The following is a 17,792-nucleotide window of genomic DNA, read 5'->3' on the forward strand; positions in this document are numbered from 1 at the left end:
TCTTGGATCTAGAGATCAGTGGTGAGTCACGTAAGGTTAATTTGTTACAGTGGAAGTACACTTTCCATTTAAAGGGGATTGCAGCGATCTAAACTGAGATTTTAAATGAATGTGCTCCACTGCCTTGGCTTCAGTATGTGTGAAGTGGCCAATGATACCTCTTCACAGAAAGTGTCATCGCTTTAATAACTTCCACAGTATTCTAGCACTCTTGCATGACTTACAAACTGCCAATGGATGTGAAAACCATCACACAAAATGTTTGATTTATCATTTTCATTCAGCGCATTACATTTATTTAGCAGAAAGTAATTTGCATAAGGAAATGGTGTTATCCGCATGTACATAACTAGCATATTTTGGTTAAATCATTGCCACTACTGTTTATTTAAATACTCTATTTGCATACGATAGTATAGACGATCTAAATACAATCTATTAATTTTATTCTCAAATGGTATAGAACGTGAGAATACTTCAAGGTAACTCAGTCAAACAGCTGTGTAATATGGACATTTTGAATGTGTCAACTTCAGCACACATTAAAGGCATACAACACAAAGATTAGTGAAGATGTTTTTTAAGCCAACACTTCAAGCAGGACCCGAGAGCTTCATTTTATTTACTTTATTTCCTGATCTGTGTACTTTACTTTTGGAGTTTTTTTTCTAGTATGTGTCAGCATTAACGCGTTGCTGCCTGACTAAATGTTTAATCTTAAAACACGATACTCAGGAATACTGCACATTTCATTTTCTGTGTTCTCTGCCTTTAAACCACTGAGCAATTGTAAACATTTACTTTCGCAATCATGTGGTTTCCCACTTCTTTCCCTCCGTTGGGTTGGTGTTGTATATTTATAGACTTTTGGGAACCCATTTCCTACACTGTTTGTTGTTGCATGGCAGTAGGTCTGAAACTGCTCCTTTCTAATTCACTTTAAAGCATCTCAAAATGCCTTATCAGATGATTGTATTCCCTAAAAGGAGGCACTGCGAGGAAACATGAAAGCAATACATGACACAGCTAGATGAAACAGGACTTTTATGTCGAATTTCTTCAACTAAAGAAACACCATGAGTCTGTTGGCTTATCTGTAAGTATTACTAAGTGTCTATTTTCTTGGAGTACATTTCTCTTCTAGGTTTACCTCCATCACAGAACCTTACTTTCTGCACCAACACCATAACACACAAGACAACATGTACAATGCATTATTTCTCTCAATATAATTTAAACATGGCAATTTGTTTAGGGGGAAATTTCTCATTAAAGAGGACCAAGACAAGTGACAATGATCAAAAGGATTTTGATGATGAAAGATCTGGTACGGTCACAAACAACTAAACATATTTGATCCAACTTTTGTATAGATTGCTTAAATTCATCAGGGGGGTTAGGTACACCGTCAGTAGATGGAGGGTGTTTCTAGTCGGTTAAAGGTCGCTCTCTCCATAGAGTGCCGTGGAGAAGGCAGTGTAGTCCAGTGACCCTGGTGGTGCTCCTTTGCCGGAGTAAGGCGGCATCCTCATGATGCAATACTCTGCTTGTTCGGGGGGAAGTTCTCTCCTCAGCTCCTCCACTAGTATGTAGGGCTGTGGAGAGAAGAAACACGCTTCAGACATGTTTCAACAAACATTCATGCTCCCATTTTTTTTATTTTGAGCTCACGCCATTGCAAATAATGACTGAAAAAGAATAGATTAGTGCTGGCTAAGAATGTCTTCCCATATGCGAGTAAGCCACGCTAACACACACACACGTACCTTGTCAGTTGCGAGGATCCGGAAGGATGCCACAACCTGCTCAGCGGTGTCTGTGTCAGCAGTTTCTCTCGTCATAAAATCAATGAAAGACTGGAAAGAGACGTTTCCAGTACCATTGGGGTCCACCAGGATCATTATACGGGCAAACTCCACCTCCCCCTGAGAAAGGCATGGATGGCGAATGAGCCGAGTGCATGTGTAACATACTGATAACAAAGCCCCCCCAACCACATTTGAAACATCATACCAAGTCATAACCCATAGAGATGAGGCAGGCTCTGAAGTCATCAGTCTCCATTGCTCCATTCTTCTTCTACAGTCATTTTCAGGTTCACGATACAGACAGGAGGAAAGTAGAGTGAGAGGAGACGACAGGGCCAAATGCATGATATACAGAACATGCTTTTCAATATACCATAAAACATGACAGCAATATTGTAAGACTACATCCTAAAGGACTTTATCCAAATCAACACTGACAGGTGTTTGCACTGCGATAAAATAAATAGGAAAGTTTTTTGTGATAAGACATTAAAGATGCTGAAAATGTTATGATAACTGATGCCTGAGAGCTTAAAAACACAGCAAAGAATTGTAATATACACACTACACCTGTGTTGTATACACAGACTCATGAGTTTCTTATCTGGGACATCAGCACACAGCAATATTTCTAATTTGTATTTGGCAGGTGTATCATTCATGCTGTTACTCCAGCATGGTGAGGCATAGTCAGTATGTTGAATTCCTACAATACTGATGTAGCTTGAATGAAGGCTACAGGGCAAACTCTAAAAACAGGGCTACCACCACCACCACCACCCCCTGCTCTGCTTCTGAATCGCTCTGATTGCGTCAGATCAGTCACTGAAATTGCCCCAAAAAAAACCCAGACTCCAGCGATGTGAAACTGTGAATGAGCTGTACCCTGTCAAAGTGGTTGAAAGAGGATCTGAACTCCTTCATCTGCTGCTGGCTGATGCCTTTGGCGTCCCGGGTCAGGATCTGGGTCTCTATCTCGTTGATGGTTCGGGCGACGGTCGTGAGGAGCAGCTCCCACCCGACGCGAATATGCTGTCAATGTGGTGACAAGAGAAGGCATGTCAACACAAAAGACACATCTTGAGAAGTCGAATGAATGAATGAATGAATGAATGAATGAATGAATGAATGAATGAATATATATATATATATATATATATATATATATAAAACTGGATATCTAAATGTATGTTTGTTTTTTAAAAAGGAGACATATTGCTCCTTCAGGTTCATACTTGTATTTTGGGTTTCTACTAGAACATGTTTACATACTTTAAAGCCCAGGCTGCTTGTCTTATTTCACAGTTTGTGGGTTGGTGGGCTCTCCTTATAACCAAACATATGTGCACGTCACTTTAATGTATTTACACAATGTCAGAATTAATGCAGAGCTACAATGGGTTCTCTGAGCGTGTGAAGCCGTTTGAATAGACTGTACATGCATGCGGTGATCATGTCCATGCTGTTTGCCACTGCCCCGTACCTCCATAGTGTAGTTGGTGTGTTTGTTGTCGAACACCAGGGACTCTTGGATTAGCTGGTGGTCTCCCTCCAACTTGTCGACGTTGGGCTTGTAAGCAACAATGACGTGCTCGCACTGCTTCAGCTGTGTCATCTGGTCCTCCAGGGTGCCTCCTATCTCCAGGGAGCAGCGCCCAATTTCCTGTCGGGATAACACACCCAACAAGGTCAACTTCACTTTTGGACCAATTCAGATGATGCACCGCTCATCCAAAGATCACATGGTTTGCTCACTAATACAGCAGGAAGTCATTTACATGTGGCTAAGAGTAAATTCTGTCAGGAGCTATATAACCTGATTAAGGAATATTTTATGTGCATTATAATACAACCACCATTGCCTAATGTACAGTTAAGTATAATCATCTTACATTTTATGCATCTGTGATTAGATGAAGATGACTGTTAAATTGCTTATGAAGCCTGTATGTCTAACCTCCATCCTGGTTTGTATCCAGGGACCAATGAGATTAGCCTGGGCGGCAAACTGTCGTCTCAGCCTTTCATGGGTATGCTGTTGTGCCATCTCCTCCTGGAGGGCACCATCCCTCTGAGGAACCAGCTTCTTCACCTAGAAAACACACAGACAAGGGTTGAATTGTAAGAAGCTGGATCCCCCTGAAGGAGCCATTTACATTCAACTGAATTATAATCGTATTATGCTTTAGGTTCAATCTGGCTGCCAAGTCCTTCAACTCAGTGATAAAACATTATAGTAGCACTCTAGCTGTCTGTCCATATAAAAGCATTAATTATGAAGGAGGATTGCTATCTGAATAATGACTTTATTCCTCGCTATGGGAGTCGTTAAGCGAGTTCTAAAGCTGTCGCTACCTTTTCCCATTTCTTCAGAAGCTCTTCGGTTGTGAGGGTGCTGTATGGGTTGATAATGCTGGCCTTGATCCCATAGCTCTGCGAAATTTTCAGCACCTCATTGTGAATTCCCAAGATGGCCTGTCTCTCTGCATCCGCCTCGGGAAGAGTAGCTTTGAACTGCTCATGAGCTGAGATTAGACTCTGAAATGGGGGAAAAAGGGAAGTCCTGGAATTTTATTAAAATTTCATATTTGTCAAAAGAAATACAATGATGGTCCTTTTTGAGTGCGACAGGTATACCAACATTAAACACCCAAACATGAATCATAGGAAAATTGTGTGCAGGTTCATCTTAACTAGACTTTGTTTTAACATTAGCTATATTATACTGTGAAAGGAAAGTATAGAATAGCAGTAAGTGTGTGAGTTTACAGTGCTGTTGAAGAGCCTACCTGGACCTCTTCAATAGTATGCACAATGAACATGTCCTGCAGATCCTCCATGGCTCCTTCCATCCAGTTGTTGAAAGGGGCCGACCTCTTGGCAAACTCCAAGAACAACTGATCAATAGTCTCCAGCAGCTTATCTGTCCGCTGAGAGGATTACAAGATATCACATGTCTGATTTGTATATTTTTACATCACGTAAACCCCAAAATATCCAACCGAGCTCAGCATAATGCTCCGAGTCATAGTCTTCATATCTCACATACAAATCCCAAACAAACATCCCCTCACCTGTTTTAATGACTAATCCAAGGGTGCATAACATTAGTGTGGCCTTGTTAACCTCCAACTCTGGCTCTGTTGTTCCTGACAGAATCCCTCCCCTCAGCAGCCAGCGGATGGCGGGAGGACAGAAAACAGACCTCTGTCCCTGTCATTCAGACTTAATCCTTGGCCCTTTCCCCAGGGCCCTCACACATTTGCAGGTCTGAAATGGCCAGCATGGATCAGAGGAAGTGGCTAGTGGGCTCTCAGCCAATCACCTCCTGGACAGGACTCTTGATTCTATTTCTCCTTTATCCCCTCCGCCCTCCCACCCTATCTGGGTCAGGGACTTTAGAGGGGATCCAGTTCTCGCTCCTCATCAATCATTTATGTCTTCACTGTTCAGTTGTCATTGACAGACACCTAAATATGCTTACACTGACATTTTGACTAAGCTAGTTTTGTATGCAACTTCATTCTTCATCTGTTGGGGTCCATGTGGAACATTAGCACACTCTTGTGGAGGCTTACTAACTTATCCTAAAATATGCCAAGAAAGACACCTAAAGTTTTCAAAACTTTATGTGAGAACCTGTAGAGCGGATATGAGTGCCTTTTCATTGAGTCATTGATATCGGACTTGAATGCTGCCCTCACCTCCAGAGACTCTCTCCTCTTTTGAGTCAGGGTTCCAAGCTTGTCCCACAAGTCACAGATGCTCTGACAGCGGTGGTTCACAGCAGCCACATCGTGGTAGTCCAGCTCACTGGGAAAACAAAGCACAGAAAACTGGTTAACGGGGCTTTACTGCGTTATTGTTCCACAGGCATTTAGGCAACCTTTTAGAGGATACACAAAGCAAAGTCAGACGGAGCCACCAAATAAAAAAAGTATAGCTAAGCAAATCGTGTGTATTGTTCTCAGGAGATCAGAACCAGGCATTATGCAAATATTTGACTCTTATTACCTCGATGTTTGTGTGAGACACCACAAAAACCTGGACCTTGAGACAGGCAGCCAGTGAAACACCAGGATTTAGGAGATTTTTATCCATAGCCACTTACTTGACACATTTTAGCAGCTAGCCTAAAACCCACCTCAGATTTGAAACAGTTGATCTGAACCACAGAAAAGAACACAAGGTTATTGAGCATTTTATTCAAAATTCACACAAACAAAACTTGCGCGCACTTTACATACACATCTGAGTGAACTGCAGAGAAGACTAGAGTCACCGTTCCTCTGATCCGCTTCTAGTTCTTTTAACGACCTACAGCACAGGTTCAGCTTTGCTATAGTCCTGGGTCTGCTGAGGCCCGAGTGGGGAAGTGGGATCTCTCATAACGGTCTTCGTCAAAGTAGTCTCCGCCGTTCTCATGGTCTTCCTGAAAGTGAGTGTACGTGCCAGAAGGAAGCTGACCAGTCAAGAAGAGGTGGTACTGGCTCCATCCAACTGGTGTCAGCTCGAGTGGAACTGGCTGGGTGGAGAACGACGTGGAAGCAGCAGACACCTCAACTCCCTGCGGCGCTGCGGCATAGGGAGGCGGTGGCATGTAACCTTGTTCTTCCGTTTCCCACTCTCTATTTCCATGCTCAAGGTCCGACGTGTACCAACTCAACTCACCAGCCTGGTAGCCAGGATATGGTTGAGGTTGAGGTTGTGGTGGTGGTGGAGGAAAGTTTAGCTCCTCAGTTTCCCTGTCTGTATTGCCGTGCTCCAAGTTTGTCTCATAGTGGTTAAGCTCGCCTGCTTTAAAGAAAGGGGGAGGGCCGATGTAAGGTGCGGGCATAGAGTTTCTGGATGCGGTCGCAGACTGTTCCACAGGATCCCAAACAGGAGGAGCACTCCACGGAGCCTCACTGTCCGGAGGGAGGCTGGCGCTTGCTGGATAGGCTCCAGGACTAGAATACACTACGTCCTCCACAGGAGGGTAACTCAACCTGGAAAACAGTGCAGGAGCAGCTCGGACCGCCATGTTAGACAAACTGCCCTCATAAGGGTCATGCTGGCTCCAGCCTAAAAGGGGAAAAAAATGGTAAAAAATATTTAGTGAGCTAAAGTGTGAGAACATTTCAAATGAGAGGTTGTAAGCATCAAAGTACAGTTATAGTCACCATGAAATGATTTACCTTTTTCAGCAGGAAAGCAAAGGACGTTCCAGCTGCACAGTGCAATGAGGAGCAACTGACTGTAAAAGAAAACAGCAAGGTCAAAAACAACAGTAAAATAAACACCGTGAATAGAAAGTGAAGCAAATATAGTAATTTAACCGTCACGTACCTTGGAAGAACCCAAGTAGCCATTTTGCTCGTGAGCTGAAATGACGTCTTCTGGTCTCAGAATCATTAAATACAAAACAGGAAGTACTCTGTGGCCAATCCCAGACTGAGAAGGAAATGATGGACAGGTGTTCCTCATTGAGTGCTGATTGAGAACGTCAGCACGACCGTGAACTACACCCTTCTACTGAGATAGAGTGACATGTTCTTAACTAAGGAAAAGAGCGTTTAAGTCATATTCATGAAGACTTTTTTCCCAGAGTGGTTCAAAATCATCTCGCATGCAAATCACATTTAAGAGACTGCACAGCCTTTCCCTTTCTTCTTCTTCTGTCTCAAATATGAACAGAAAATAGATGTTGCATTTCTTTGTGAGTGTTGTGCTTATGTTGTTTGTTGCCTTTCATTCAATACTATATCCAGACAGGTGCCCCTTGCAGGTCATACAGAGTCTAAAGCCATAAATATTATTTAAGTAATATTCACAAGAAAGAAAAGAAAAGGAAACAAGATGGCATTAGCTGATTTTTCTATTGACTAAATGTCTGCTGTATGGAGTGCTTACTTCAGTTCCTGTGCAATGGCGGCAATCTGCTCCACTCTGTCCTGGTGGGCTGCCAAGTCACTCTCAAAGGCCTCGTGCTTTCGAAGCAGCGCTCTGATTTCTATCAGGGTGGCTGTTTCATAGTCCTTCTGGGAGAGGATCAGTTCTTTACCTGAATATCACGCGTATGCAAAGAGAGAAGGGGATGAGGTAAGAGAGCGGAACCACAAGATGATTAGTAGGTTAGGTCTAAACACAGGCCTTATTTGGCCATTGCCGATGGAGAAAATGACCTGTTGCTGTCCACTACAGGCTGATTGCAATTGGACAGATTCTAAAACCTTCAGTCAAACCTCATTAGGAACAAGTGTAAATACACTCCGAGGTTAGTGGAAACACTTGAAAAGCAGCCAGAGAAGCAGGACTACAGATTCCAGGGAGCTACTGTAACAAACACACAGACATACTATATGCAGACCTATAGACGTACTGTAGCAGTGAGATGTGGGTAGGAAAGCAAGCATGCAGACAGTTAAAAGTGCCAAAAGTACAACTACAACTGACCGCTGGCCCAGTTCTCATGATTGGTGGCTTTTTGGCGAAACTTTTCCGCCAGGTGGTCCAGCCTCTCCAACCTACGGATCTCTGTAAGGAGCCACTCCTCGAAGCCTTTCTCTGCCTGATCCAGCCCCTGCCATGCACTGGCTATGTCCTGTGCACACAATGAAAAAAAAACTCACTGAAGATATTGATCGTGAAAAGATAAATATTATTTGAAGCTGCAAAAACGTATATTGCTTCTCTGTCAGAACCTGTAACTTCTTCATCCTGTGTAAGATGTTACCTCTAGAGGACTCGACATAAACAGGGGTGCAAAAAATCACAAACACGTCTTGGCTGTTGAATTATAGGAAGTGGAGGAATTTGGAGTTGTCACTTACAGATACCATCTTCCCCTCAGAGGGCATGAAGGCAGGGCGATTGCTGATCCGCAACTTGGTCTGAAGGGTGTTGAAGTTAATTTCCAGCTGGCACTTCTCCTGCACTTTCGGGGGCTTGTGCTGGCGTCTGTAGTCCCTGAAGTCCTCCAGCTTCCGCTGCATTTCCGCCATGGTCTTCTCTGGAGTCCGGTTCTCTAGCCAGGGAGTGGTGCGGCGGATCCACTCCAGCAGCTGGGAACCACACGGGATGACATGGGAATAAGTGGAGAGGCGAGAGAGCTCCATGTTAAGAGAGCAGTGTTTCAGGAAGACTGTGATGAATTATTGATTCTCTGGGTCTCCGCTTATCACATCAACGGGATGCATAACAGTAATTTAAATCTGCACTTTTACTTTGAACTAGATTCAAGTCTAACTTTAGTGTAATATACTGTACACATCATTATCCACAAAGTTTCCAAAGTTTCATTTTCTTTTGAAAAAGATTGCATTGCACCATGTGTCGTCATCATTCAAGAGGATTTTCATGAAATTACTAATTTTTTTTTTTACCTCACTGGCCAGTCTCTCGTATTCCTCCATCAGTTTCTCATTCTCCTGGTTTACACCGAGCACCTTACAGATCCTGTTGGCAGCCGTCTCTGCCTGTGAGCACAGCGCACCACAACAATGTAATAACATCGGCGAAGAAACACAGCGGGCCGTGCTCCCATTGATCCTTTCCATTTCTCCAACAACGTCATCCTCACAATAGACGTGTTGATCAAGATGACAAGTCAGAAACAAAATATATCAGCAATATATTCTTGCGCCTGTTCTCAAACTGCATATGGATAGGGTTAGCTAACTCATCTAAAAAACAATAGATATTAGTAATGTTATAGGTTAAACTACTATACCTGCTCCGCTCCAGCAAAAGCATGGTAAAAGCAGGACACATAGGTCATGATCGCTCTTTCATCGGGCTTGGGGGTGTTGATGATATCTATGGTATCGAGACGGAGGAAAAATCAAAGTGGCAGAAGTCTACTTCAAGTGTGATTTTAAGACTGAAACATTGCAAACACAAGCAGACCTCCAACAGACTAAATACCCTCATACAGTGAAGTTCATATTCCAAACACATATTTCAAAGTATAGTGTATGAGAAAGCTCACATTTTTAACCAGATGACTCTACTCCATAAAACATTACCTTCTGCATCCAGCATTTTGGGAATGTCCAGGTGTTTCTCGGCTATTTCAAAAGCCAGGTTCAGGTTCCCCAGAGGATCATCCTAAATACAGAAACACAATTCTACATCACCGAACAGCAGTACTGGACTTAAAATGTCCCCACGCTGACCTCCATGCTATGGCGGACACGTCACCTCCTGTACATGCACAGCAGTTCAACAGCACTCGTTTTAGTTTGTAGTATCCGGATGTTTATCAGGAACTAAACGTGTTGATGACTGCAGTTTTGATCAGTCTCACCAAACCAGTCTCAGTGGGAAAATGATTTGTTATAATCTTCTCAAAACCGTGACATGCACATGTTGAACTTTTATCAACACTTATCGATTATTATTTTACAATCACGCAGTTGATCTGTTAGTTTGTATCATGTTAAAGTGATGTCTTTGAGATGAGGGAAAATAACATTTATGAATCCAAAACCAGCAGATGTTTGTAATCTTTACTTCATAATTTACTTGAACGGCTATACAGTAAAAGTAAATCACTACAAGTTAATCAGCTAGTAAATGAATCCACTAACATTTCATCCCTACACTGTACATCATATATTTCTTGAAATGTGCTCACAGGTGACTCTGACAGGGGAAACCAAGTGTTTTAACAGAGTGACAGTGGTGCATTAAGCCAACAGCTGACGGCGAGCCCTCCCCTGCTAATGGGGCAGTCAGTGAGAGTGCAATGGGGTAAAGGGATCATGCTATCATGCTGATGCTATTGTCCCTATCTCTGTACCACTGTTCCATTAAGGTAGGGGGCTGGGGGGCTGGCACACTACATGACAGGGCCAGCTGCTCACAGATCCAGTGCAGGAGACAAAGATGGATGTATAGGGTGGTAAAGTGATGGTGGGAAGGATGAATGACGAGAAGGCTACCCCAGTGCCTCTGTGTGTGTGTCTGTGTCTGTGTGTGTGTGTGCGTGCTCCACACCGGAGCTGTCTCGGCAGGCTGTAACAATGCGAGCTTAACAAGCACGCTCACCTGGAGCCAGACTCAACAGCTGCCTGGCGCACAATGCAACCGTCTCCCGGCAGCATGAGCAGAACTGAAAGTCGAGGTGTGACCAAGTGTGCGAGTATGTATATCAAAGAGATTTAAAGAGTGAGGAAAAAGCCGTAGAGAGAAATAGATATGGTAGATTGTTCATGTGCCTCATATTTACCCCGAGTGCCCTTTCCAAACAATGAAAATCGACACCATCCTTTACTTGAGATGTGACTGATGAATATCATAATACACATCTCATAGACATCTTCCTGCCTTTCATGGAGGCCCGGCGACCTATAACTGGGGGACACAACATGACATCATGGACAATAGCAGAGGTGAAGTTAAGCCTGAGCTCTGTGGGGACTAGGCTCGTGTTTCTGTGACTATTCCGGGTCAACTCCAAGCCAGGCCAGTGAGTTGTGCGCTGAAAAGAGAGCGCTTCTGTTTCCAAAACAAATGAAAATGTCACTCTTCGTAATCGGACATGGTGTTCCCCTACTATACATATACACGGTATCGGGCCTAATTTGGCCGAGGTAAAGTAAATGTTCCTATTTGACCTCTGCAATCCGATATCATTTTTTAAAATCACAATAAAACCATATGGACCAAATCTCTATTGTCATTTTTTCGCCCCAACTTGCAGTTTTATACCAAAACAGACTTGGCAGTGGAAGAGAGAAGCCTCAACTATTCCCACAGACGACCTTCCTGTCTAAGACAGCTCCTTCTTCCAGTCGGGAAAGGTTGCGGTATTGTTGCTCGACTAACACTGGAGGGCTGTCAGCTGGGCTCGGTAGCTCTGCAAATAAGCAGCACAGCTCACTGAGGCCCTCGCCTGTTTGTACTCAAACACTGACAATCCTGGGCGTCCTTTTAACCCACAACATTTAAATGAGCTGTGGACCTGTTTTCCCTGAAAAAGCATTTTAGCTCAAGCAGTACACACACACACACCGTGATATGCCGGATGAGAAAAGTCAAACTGTGCATTGATTTGTCATCATTTGAAGGTAGGCATCCCTTGATCTGCATATGAAATGCCATCTCTCCATTAAATCCAATGTTATATTGGGCACAGTGCATGCTAATCATGATAAAGTTGTGAACTGCTTTAGGTAAGAATAATGAAGCATGACGTGGCACTAAATGAATGCACTTAGGATAAAAAAGCTGTAAAGAAGAAGCACATAACTTGATTAAAGACGCAATATATCCATTAGCCAAATGACACACTGTTTATCTACAGCAAACATTACATTACAGCACACAGCTGCTGCCTGTGACAACAGAGTGGACTTCTTATCGACGGCTTACTTCATCCAACAAACTATAACTCCTACGACATGTTTTTAGTGTATCCAAAAGGGCCACAAGTCCCGACAAACTAGAAAGCATACACCTCCAGTCCTAGATAAAGACTAGTTTTCCTCAGTGTTTCGCAACATAAGTCATAAAAAGTAGCCCCACAAAAAGTGACATAATCCTGAATCTGTATTTGTTTGAATCAGTTCACACTGTGACAGAGGTGTTAATCGTGTGGAAATCAGTGGTGTTAGTTTTAGGGGCTGAAACACAGCATCCTGGTTACACGTGAAGCCACACGACACCTTGTTGAGCTTAGAGTAGTCGAGGAGGTCGGGTCTGTGTCTATGAATCAGGGCGCAGAGGGCCAGGCCATCCTTCCAGCTTCACACGCCAAAGAGCAGAGAGAACCAACACGTCAGTTCAAACGGTAAACGGACTGGACCCAAAGCGCTTCGCACAAACATGTCAACATTCAGCCCGTTCACTCACTCACACACACACACACACACACACACACTGATGCATGCAAGGTGCCACCTGTCCATCAGGATCTAAATTGATGGGCACATTCGAGCACACTCACTCACTGGTGGCACGGCCTTTGGGAGCAATTTGGGGTTCAGTATCTTGCTAAAAGGACACCTCGACTGGAGGAGCCGGGGATCGAACCGCCGGTTTTACAGAGGACGACCCTCTCCGCTCAGAGATAACGGAGTCCAGTGCTAGCATTGACTATTGAAGGTGCAACAGCACTCGGTGGCAGCGTTTTTTGCTGATGCCATTCTCAAGTCTAGCTATGTTTTACTTTTTAAAGTCAGCCTCAGGAAGAACTTACTACTGACATAATATAAATGTATTCACGTTATATCTAATATCTAATAATTTTCTCTGAATGCCCAATTGAAATGAAAAAAGTCTTTGGAATATGTAATGATATTTAAGATATGACATGACCGTATAGAATGAGAGGACAACCTAGATTAGCTATCAATCACATAAACTATCACAGTATTGATGACATTATAACAGTGTTGGATGACCTCACCTGATATGGAAGTTTTGGACATTGACGTTCCTGTAGGGAGCAGTCTTTCTCTGACACCACAGAAGAAGACCTTCCTTGGCAGATGTTTCTGAGGAGGAAATCAATTCACAGGAGCTGGTTACATATTAGTGAGAACATAGTAAGAGTTTTTCAATGTTTAGACATTCAGTGGACACACAGTGTCTACAGAGAATTTTATTTGGATTATTTGGAGTTTATTAGCTCACCCTCCACAGAAATGTCCTGGATGGCGAAGCGGAGGATGATGGTCCAGATCATCCCAAGAGTCATCTTTACATTACCGTCCACAATCTCTGAAAGGTGAACAACCTGTTGCAATCAGTTTGCACAACAGTGATTATTAACAGTATTATTCTGTTTGTGAGTCCCTATTGGACACCGGATTCCCTGTAGTATGTTTCATACATACAGGAAGGTGTTGGGATACCTTCAGCTCCAATGGAGACCAGTTTCACTCCTTTGCTCGTGATGTATTCCAACGCCTTGTTGACATTAGCGATCTTGTGAAATCGCATCTTCCCTCTGTCTGGCTTAGGTAACCTCTCTCCTGCAAAACAGAACAACATGTGGCAGAGTCAGACATGTTAGACGCCTTATGCGCTCAAACTGAAACAATTGTATCCCATCATGAGCAAAACAGGCACCAAAACAAATACTACATTGATGAAAATTCAGCTCACGGCGAATAAAATGTGCACTACTGGTGCGGTATCAGAAAGAATAAATCCTGAACACATAAAGTTATAAAAGAAACATAATCCTTTCGTGATCTAACCTGAGATGACTTCCAGAAGCAGCATGAGTTTGAGTCCATTTCTGAAGTCCTCCTCGATATTTTCAATTTGAGTGCCGGCTTTCCTCAGGTGGGAGTTACACCAGGCTGTGAATGTCTAACAGGAAAGGGACACCCAGGTCAATTAAAAGGGGATTTGATCAAATATCACCATACAGACGAACAGCACTCTGCGCATGACAATAAAGCTTATAAAGCTTTGCTGATTGCACCACAGATGATTAAATAAAAAAGAATACCACATGAGAATGCATGTAGCTTGAAAAACTAACTAAGCTCCAAAGTTAGACTTTAACCCCATTATAAATGGATTACACTACAAGCATGGTATTCCTCTCTGTAGACCTGAACAAACTGAGGCAGCTAACAGCTTAACAAGTCTTCCCAACAAGACTATGCGCCAAATCGACGTTGACCTGTTTGACCACTGCTACATTTTCAGATTAACCTTCAGTGACCCATTCGTGTCCAATTTCAACTTTTTCTTTGCTGTATTTCCACAGCTAACGAGCATCAAAACTAACGTGCTTCATATGGGGGGGGGGGGGGGGTACTGAAATACTATAAATCAAGTTAAGACAGGCTCATTGTCTTTCTCCTCCTCCTATTTTTACAAAGTCTGTCAATAGCGAGCCACAGAGTTCAGGGGCGCTCGGCGCTGCAATGGATGAAAGCTGGGAGCCGACCGCAGAGCACATTCCAAACCGATATAAGGCGTTAAATTTAGAGCGCTCTGCTGTGGCTCATGATAAGAGACGGAGGAGGGGGAAACACAACGTCCGAGCGTGTCAACATGAGTGAAAATGTCACGTGGATGCGGAGAGAGTTTTCGCCTCACGTCACTTTCTGTCACTATTTCTCCACTTCTGATGTGATTGGTTACAGCTGCGGGGAGATAGCTTTATCACAGCACATGTGTGCTGTTCTTCCAGCTCATTACTATGCTGAGGGCCAATGAATGGGTCTGTCAAGGTGTCAGACAAAAACATTTAAATACCGTCATCAGCTAGAAATCACATTTTTATTTTTCATAGATATTTAAATGGTCTATAATGGAAGCGAAGTGGATGCTAGACTTGACATTTATTTTTCTCTTTTACTTTCCTACCTAACAAATAGGTCTCAATGAGTACTTTTACTATTTTGAAGTATATTTTAAAACATTTATTAGCAGTTGATAGTCATCCAGGAAAGACTGAGAGCCTTTTTCACATTTGGCTTCACTTCATTTTGAATATTTTAACAGTTTATTTGCATTTTTGATAAAATGGTGTAATGAATTTGCATTCTTATCCTGTTGGATTAGAGAGAAAAGAGTGAATGAGTAGCTCAGTCATTTTATCTGAGCTATACTTTTAACATTTACATGAGTATGTTTTATCGCCTGTAGACCTATTGGCTAATATATAAATTCAACAAAGTCACATCGCTTGAGGAAGATGTTTTAGCACTCTTTCCGACCCTGACTCTCACACATGCCTGTGCTCAGTGCGGGTGTCTCTGGGTGCCCATGCAGCCAGCCACTCAGGCTTCCCCTCTGGGTGCCGTGCGAGAACAGAATATTGCAGGCTTTACAGTAAAGGCCATCACATTCCCCTGAGTGAGTCCCCGGGGTGTATGTGACATTGAACTGCTGCACTCCCTTGTTAGAAAAAAAAAAAACGTGGCCCGCAAATTTTACCCCTGTCCACAGTCGCCGACCCCTGCTGCCCACTTTCCAAGCCCCCTGCCTCCCTCTGCAGCACTACCGACCAGTGACGGTTAGAGCTAAAAATAATTATGAATCGCATCCAGAAAGGACCACTCCTGCCACTGAACTGACTGATGCCTTTGGGGGCCTCGCTGGGTCAGAGGCTGGCAGGCTTGTGTCCGGGTCGATGGAAAATACATGAGAACCGAATGTTTAACATATTGAAAAGAACAGAGGCTCTGTAACATGAGTGGGCACTCGAGGAGTAGCCGTCTTTAATAGATTCACGAAGCTCACATTAATATTGAAGGAAAGCTGCGAGTAGGATTTGAATGAAGGCTGCTGCCCCGGGGCTTGACCTAGATTATAGATTTAAGGGTACTGGAGAGACATTATTTTGGAAAAAAAAATAAAAGCCTTTTTGGCAAAAAGAACAACGTCATCGCACCCCACCTTGCAAAAGAAAAGAAACACAATACCAGTGTTGCTGGTGCTTTATCTATTCTGATCATTTTTAAACAGCTGCTACGAGAACCAGACCCTACTTGTCAACTTCAAAATACAATCAGTAAGAAGATAAACAGTGTGAAAATAGCTGTGGATACAGACCAGGGACCTATTGCTGCCTTGTGTTACTACAAATACACAGTTTTGTCATCCTCGTGGGGGCCAAAGAAGGTTATGTGCAGCAGAGCTGGTGGCCTCCAGTTGTGCAAAGAGCTGCAGTTTAAGGCCCAGGCCAACTTTTTAAAGCCCTAAAACCAATTGACAATGTGGGAGGCCGAGGCTATATTGAGTTGAGCCGATGCTGCTGGTACAATATTTCTCCCTGGTTTCTATAAACAAAAGAATTCCGACCCAAGGACACTGGATTAACCCTACTGTAATGCCTTTTGGTCCTGAGGTTTAAAATTAGATGCAGCGTCCATTCTAATCCCGAGAGCGTCATCATGTGTTAGGAGCATCTGTTGACAGCTCGCATTCCGCGCGTATCAGTGGAGAGGCAGCGGTCTGGAGAGCCGCTGGAAGGCAGCGCTATTGTTAGCTGCCTGGTACCCACGACCCACCGCATCCGTCCGTCAAAAGACGCCCTCCATGGACGCGCCCGGCATGCGATGCGTCAAGTGAGCAGCACGTAAATAGAACCACACCGGAAGTTAAGTGATGCTGTCCTGCAAAATAAAACTATACGTTCATTTCACTTCTTTGATAGTTGCATGTGAATTGGTGCCAGGGAGTGGGCTACCTCGCAAGTCACGTTAGCACTATTAACGGTTACTAACGGCTACGTTTCCTAGCGCCTTTCCCCACATAACGTTACATTTCCTGTAACGTTACACACATAAATCGGCAAGTATTGAAGAAAAATGCCTCATTATATTGGCGTGTATGAGTATATGAGTATAACACTTAACGCTCATGAAAACGTTATGTTCGCCATCATGTCTTATTTTGAAAGTGTTAACCGGAAGTTAAGCTCTTTATTGTGGTAAGTTTGATGTCGGACCAAACAGCTGTTAGAAACTTGTACTGTAAAAAAAAGTTTACTAGCAGAGTATTAGCGTTAAATGGAAATGTCAAATAAAGAGTTTTAACTTTAAAAACTAACTTCTACTGTTCCCATCACACAGTGCGTAAATATATCTAGGATTTAATGTAATTGTATTATTTAGAAATAGGTGTTTTTGACTTACCTTCCTCTGCTGTTGTTCCCAGGCAGGGTCAAGTAGCATGTCCCTGTCCCAATCATCCTCCTGGTTCATGTACTCATACTCGTAGCCGTTATCATAGTGCACCGTGGTCTCAACCTGGGTCATCATCATCACTGCGCCGGTTTACTTTCTGTTCCCCTGAAACTCAACTGCTTGATCAAATGTATCGCTGACGACGTGAGAGTAGCCTGACTTTCTTCTCTGTGAGTTGCTTCTTCTTCTCGCTCTCTTTCTCTCTCTCACGCTTGCCCTTGTCCTCCCGACCCGACAGTCGTCTGGCCCTGGTTGCCACAGATGAACAAGCGAAGTTATCATTAGTACCGGACAGCCACGTGACGCCCTCATACCTCCCCCCCAAAATTCCCCATTTACCCCC

At 43.4% G+C, this 17,792-nt stretch overlaps 1 protein-coding gene across 1 annotated transcript; it reads right to left on the minus strand.

The window, feature by feature from the left end:
• Positions 1-1,029: 1,029 nt before the first annotated feature.
• actn2b (actinin, alpha 2b) lies at positions 1,030-17,720 on the minus strand. Its single transcript, XM_079168940.1, has 21 exons — positions 17,399-17,720; positions 13,997-14,111; positions 13,649-13,768; positions 13,428-13,514; positions 13,201-13,288; positions 12,458-12,536; positions 9,815-9,896; positions 9,520-9,605; positions 9,173-9,265; positions 8,621-8,851; positions 8,244-8,391; positions 7,701-7,851; positions 5,513-5,621; positions 4,598-4,738; positions 4,164-4,346; positions 3,766-3,900; positions 3,292-3,471; positions 2,694-2,840; positions 2,014-2,079; positions 1,767-1,925; positions 1,030-1,595 (listed from the first exon to the last, which is right to left on the minus strand). The coding sequence occupies exons 1-21, from the start codon at positions 17,525-17,527 to the stop codon at positions 1,437-1,439; spliced, it is 2,688 nt and encodes an 895-aa protein (XP_079025066.1). The 5' UTR covers positions 17,528-17,720; the 3' UTR covers positions 1,030-1,436.
• Between the last annotated feature and the right edge of the window lie 72 nt (positions 17,721-17,792).

The sequence above is a fragment of the Pholis gunnellus genome (assembly GCF_910591455.1).
Source record: "Pholis gunnellus genome assembly, chromosome: 11".
Taxonomy (NCBI): domain Eukaryota; kingdom Metazoa; phylum Chordata; class Actinopteri; order Perciformes; family Pholidae; genus Pholis; species Pholis gunnellus.

What these genes read in the sequence shown, in the direction of transcription:
- actn2b (XM_079168940.1), bottom strand. Translation starts at nt 17,527, where the DNA reads ATGATGATGACCCAGGTTGAGACCACGGTGCACTATGATAACGGCTAC. An exon ending in ATACTATTGAAGAGGTCCAG is followed by an intron (nt 4,347 to 4,597) that starts GTAGGCTCTTCA and finishes CCCCCATTTCAG; the next exon opens with AGTCTAATCTCAGCTCATGA. An exon ending in GGATACAAACCAGGATGGAG is followed by an intron (nt 3,472 to 3,765) that starts GTTAGACATACA and finishes TTATCCCGACAG; the next exon opens with GAAATTGGGCGCTGCTCCCT.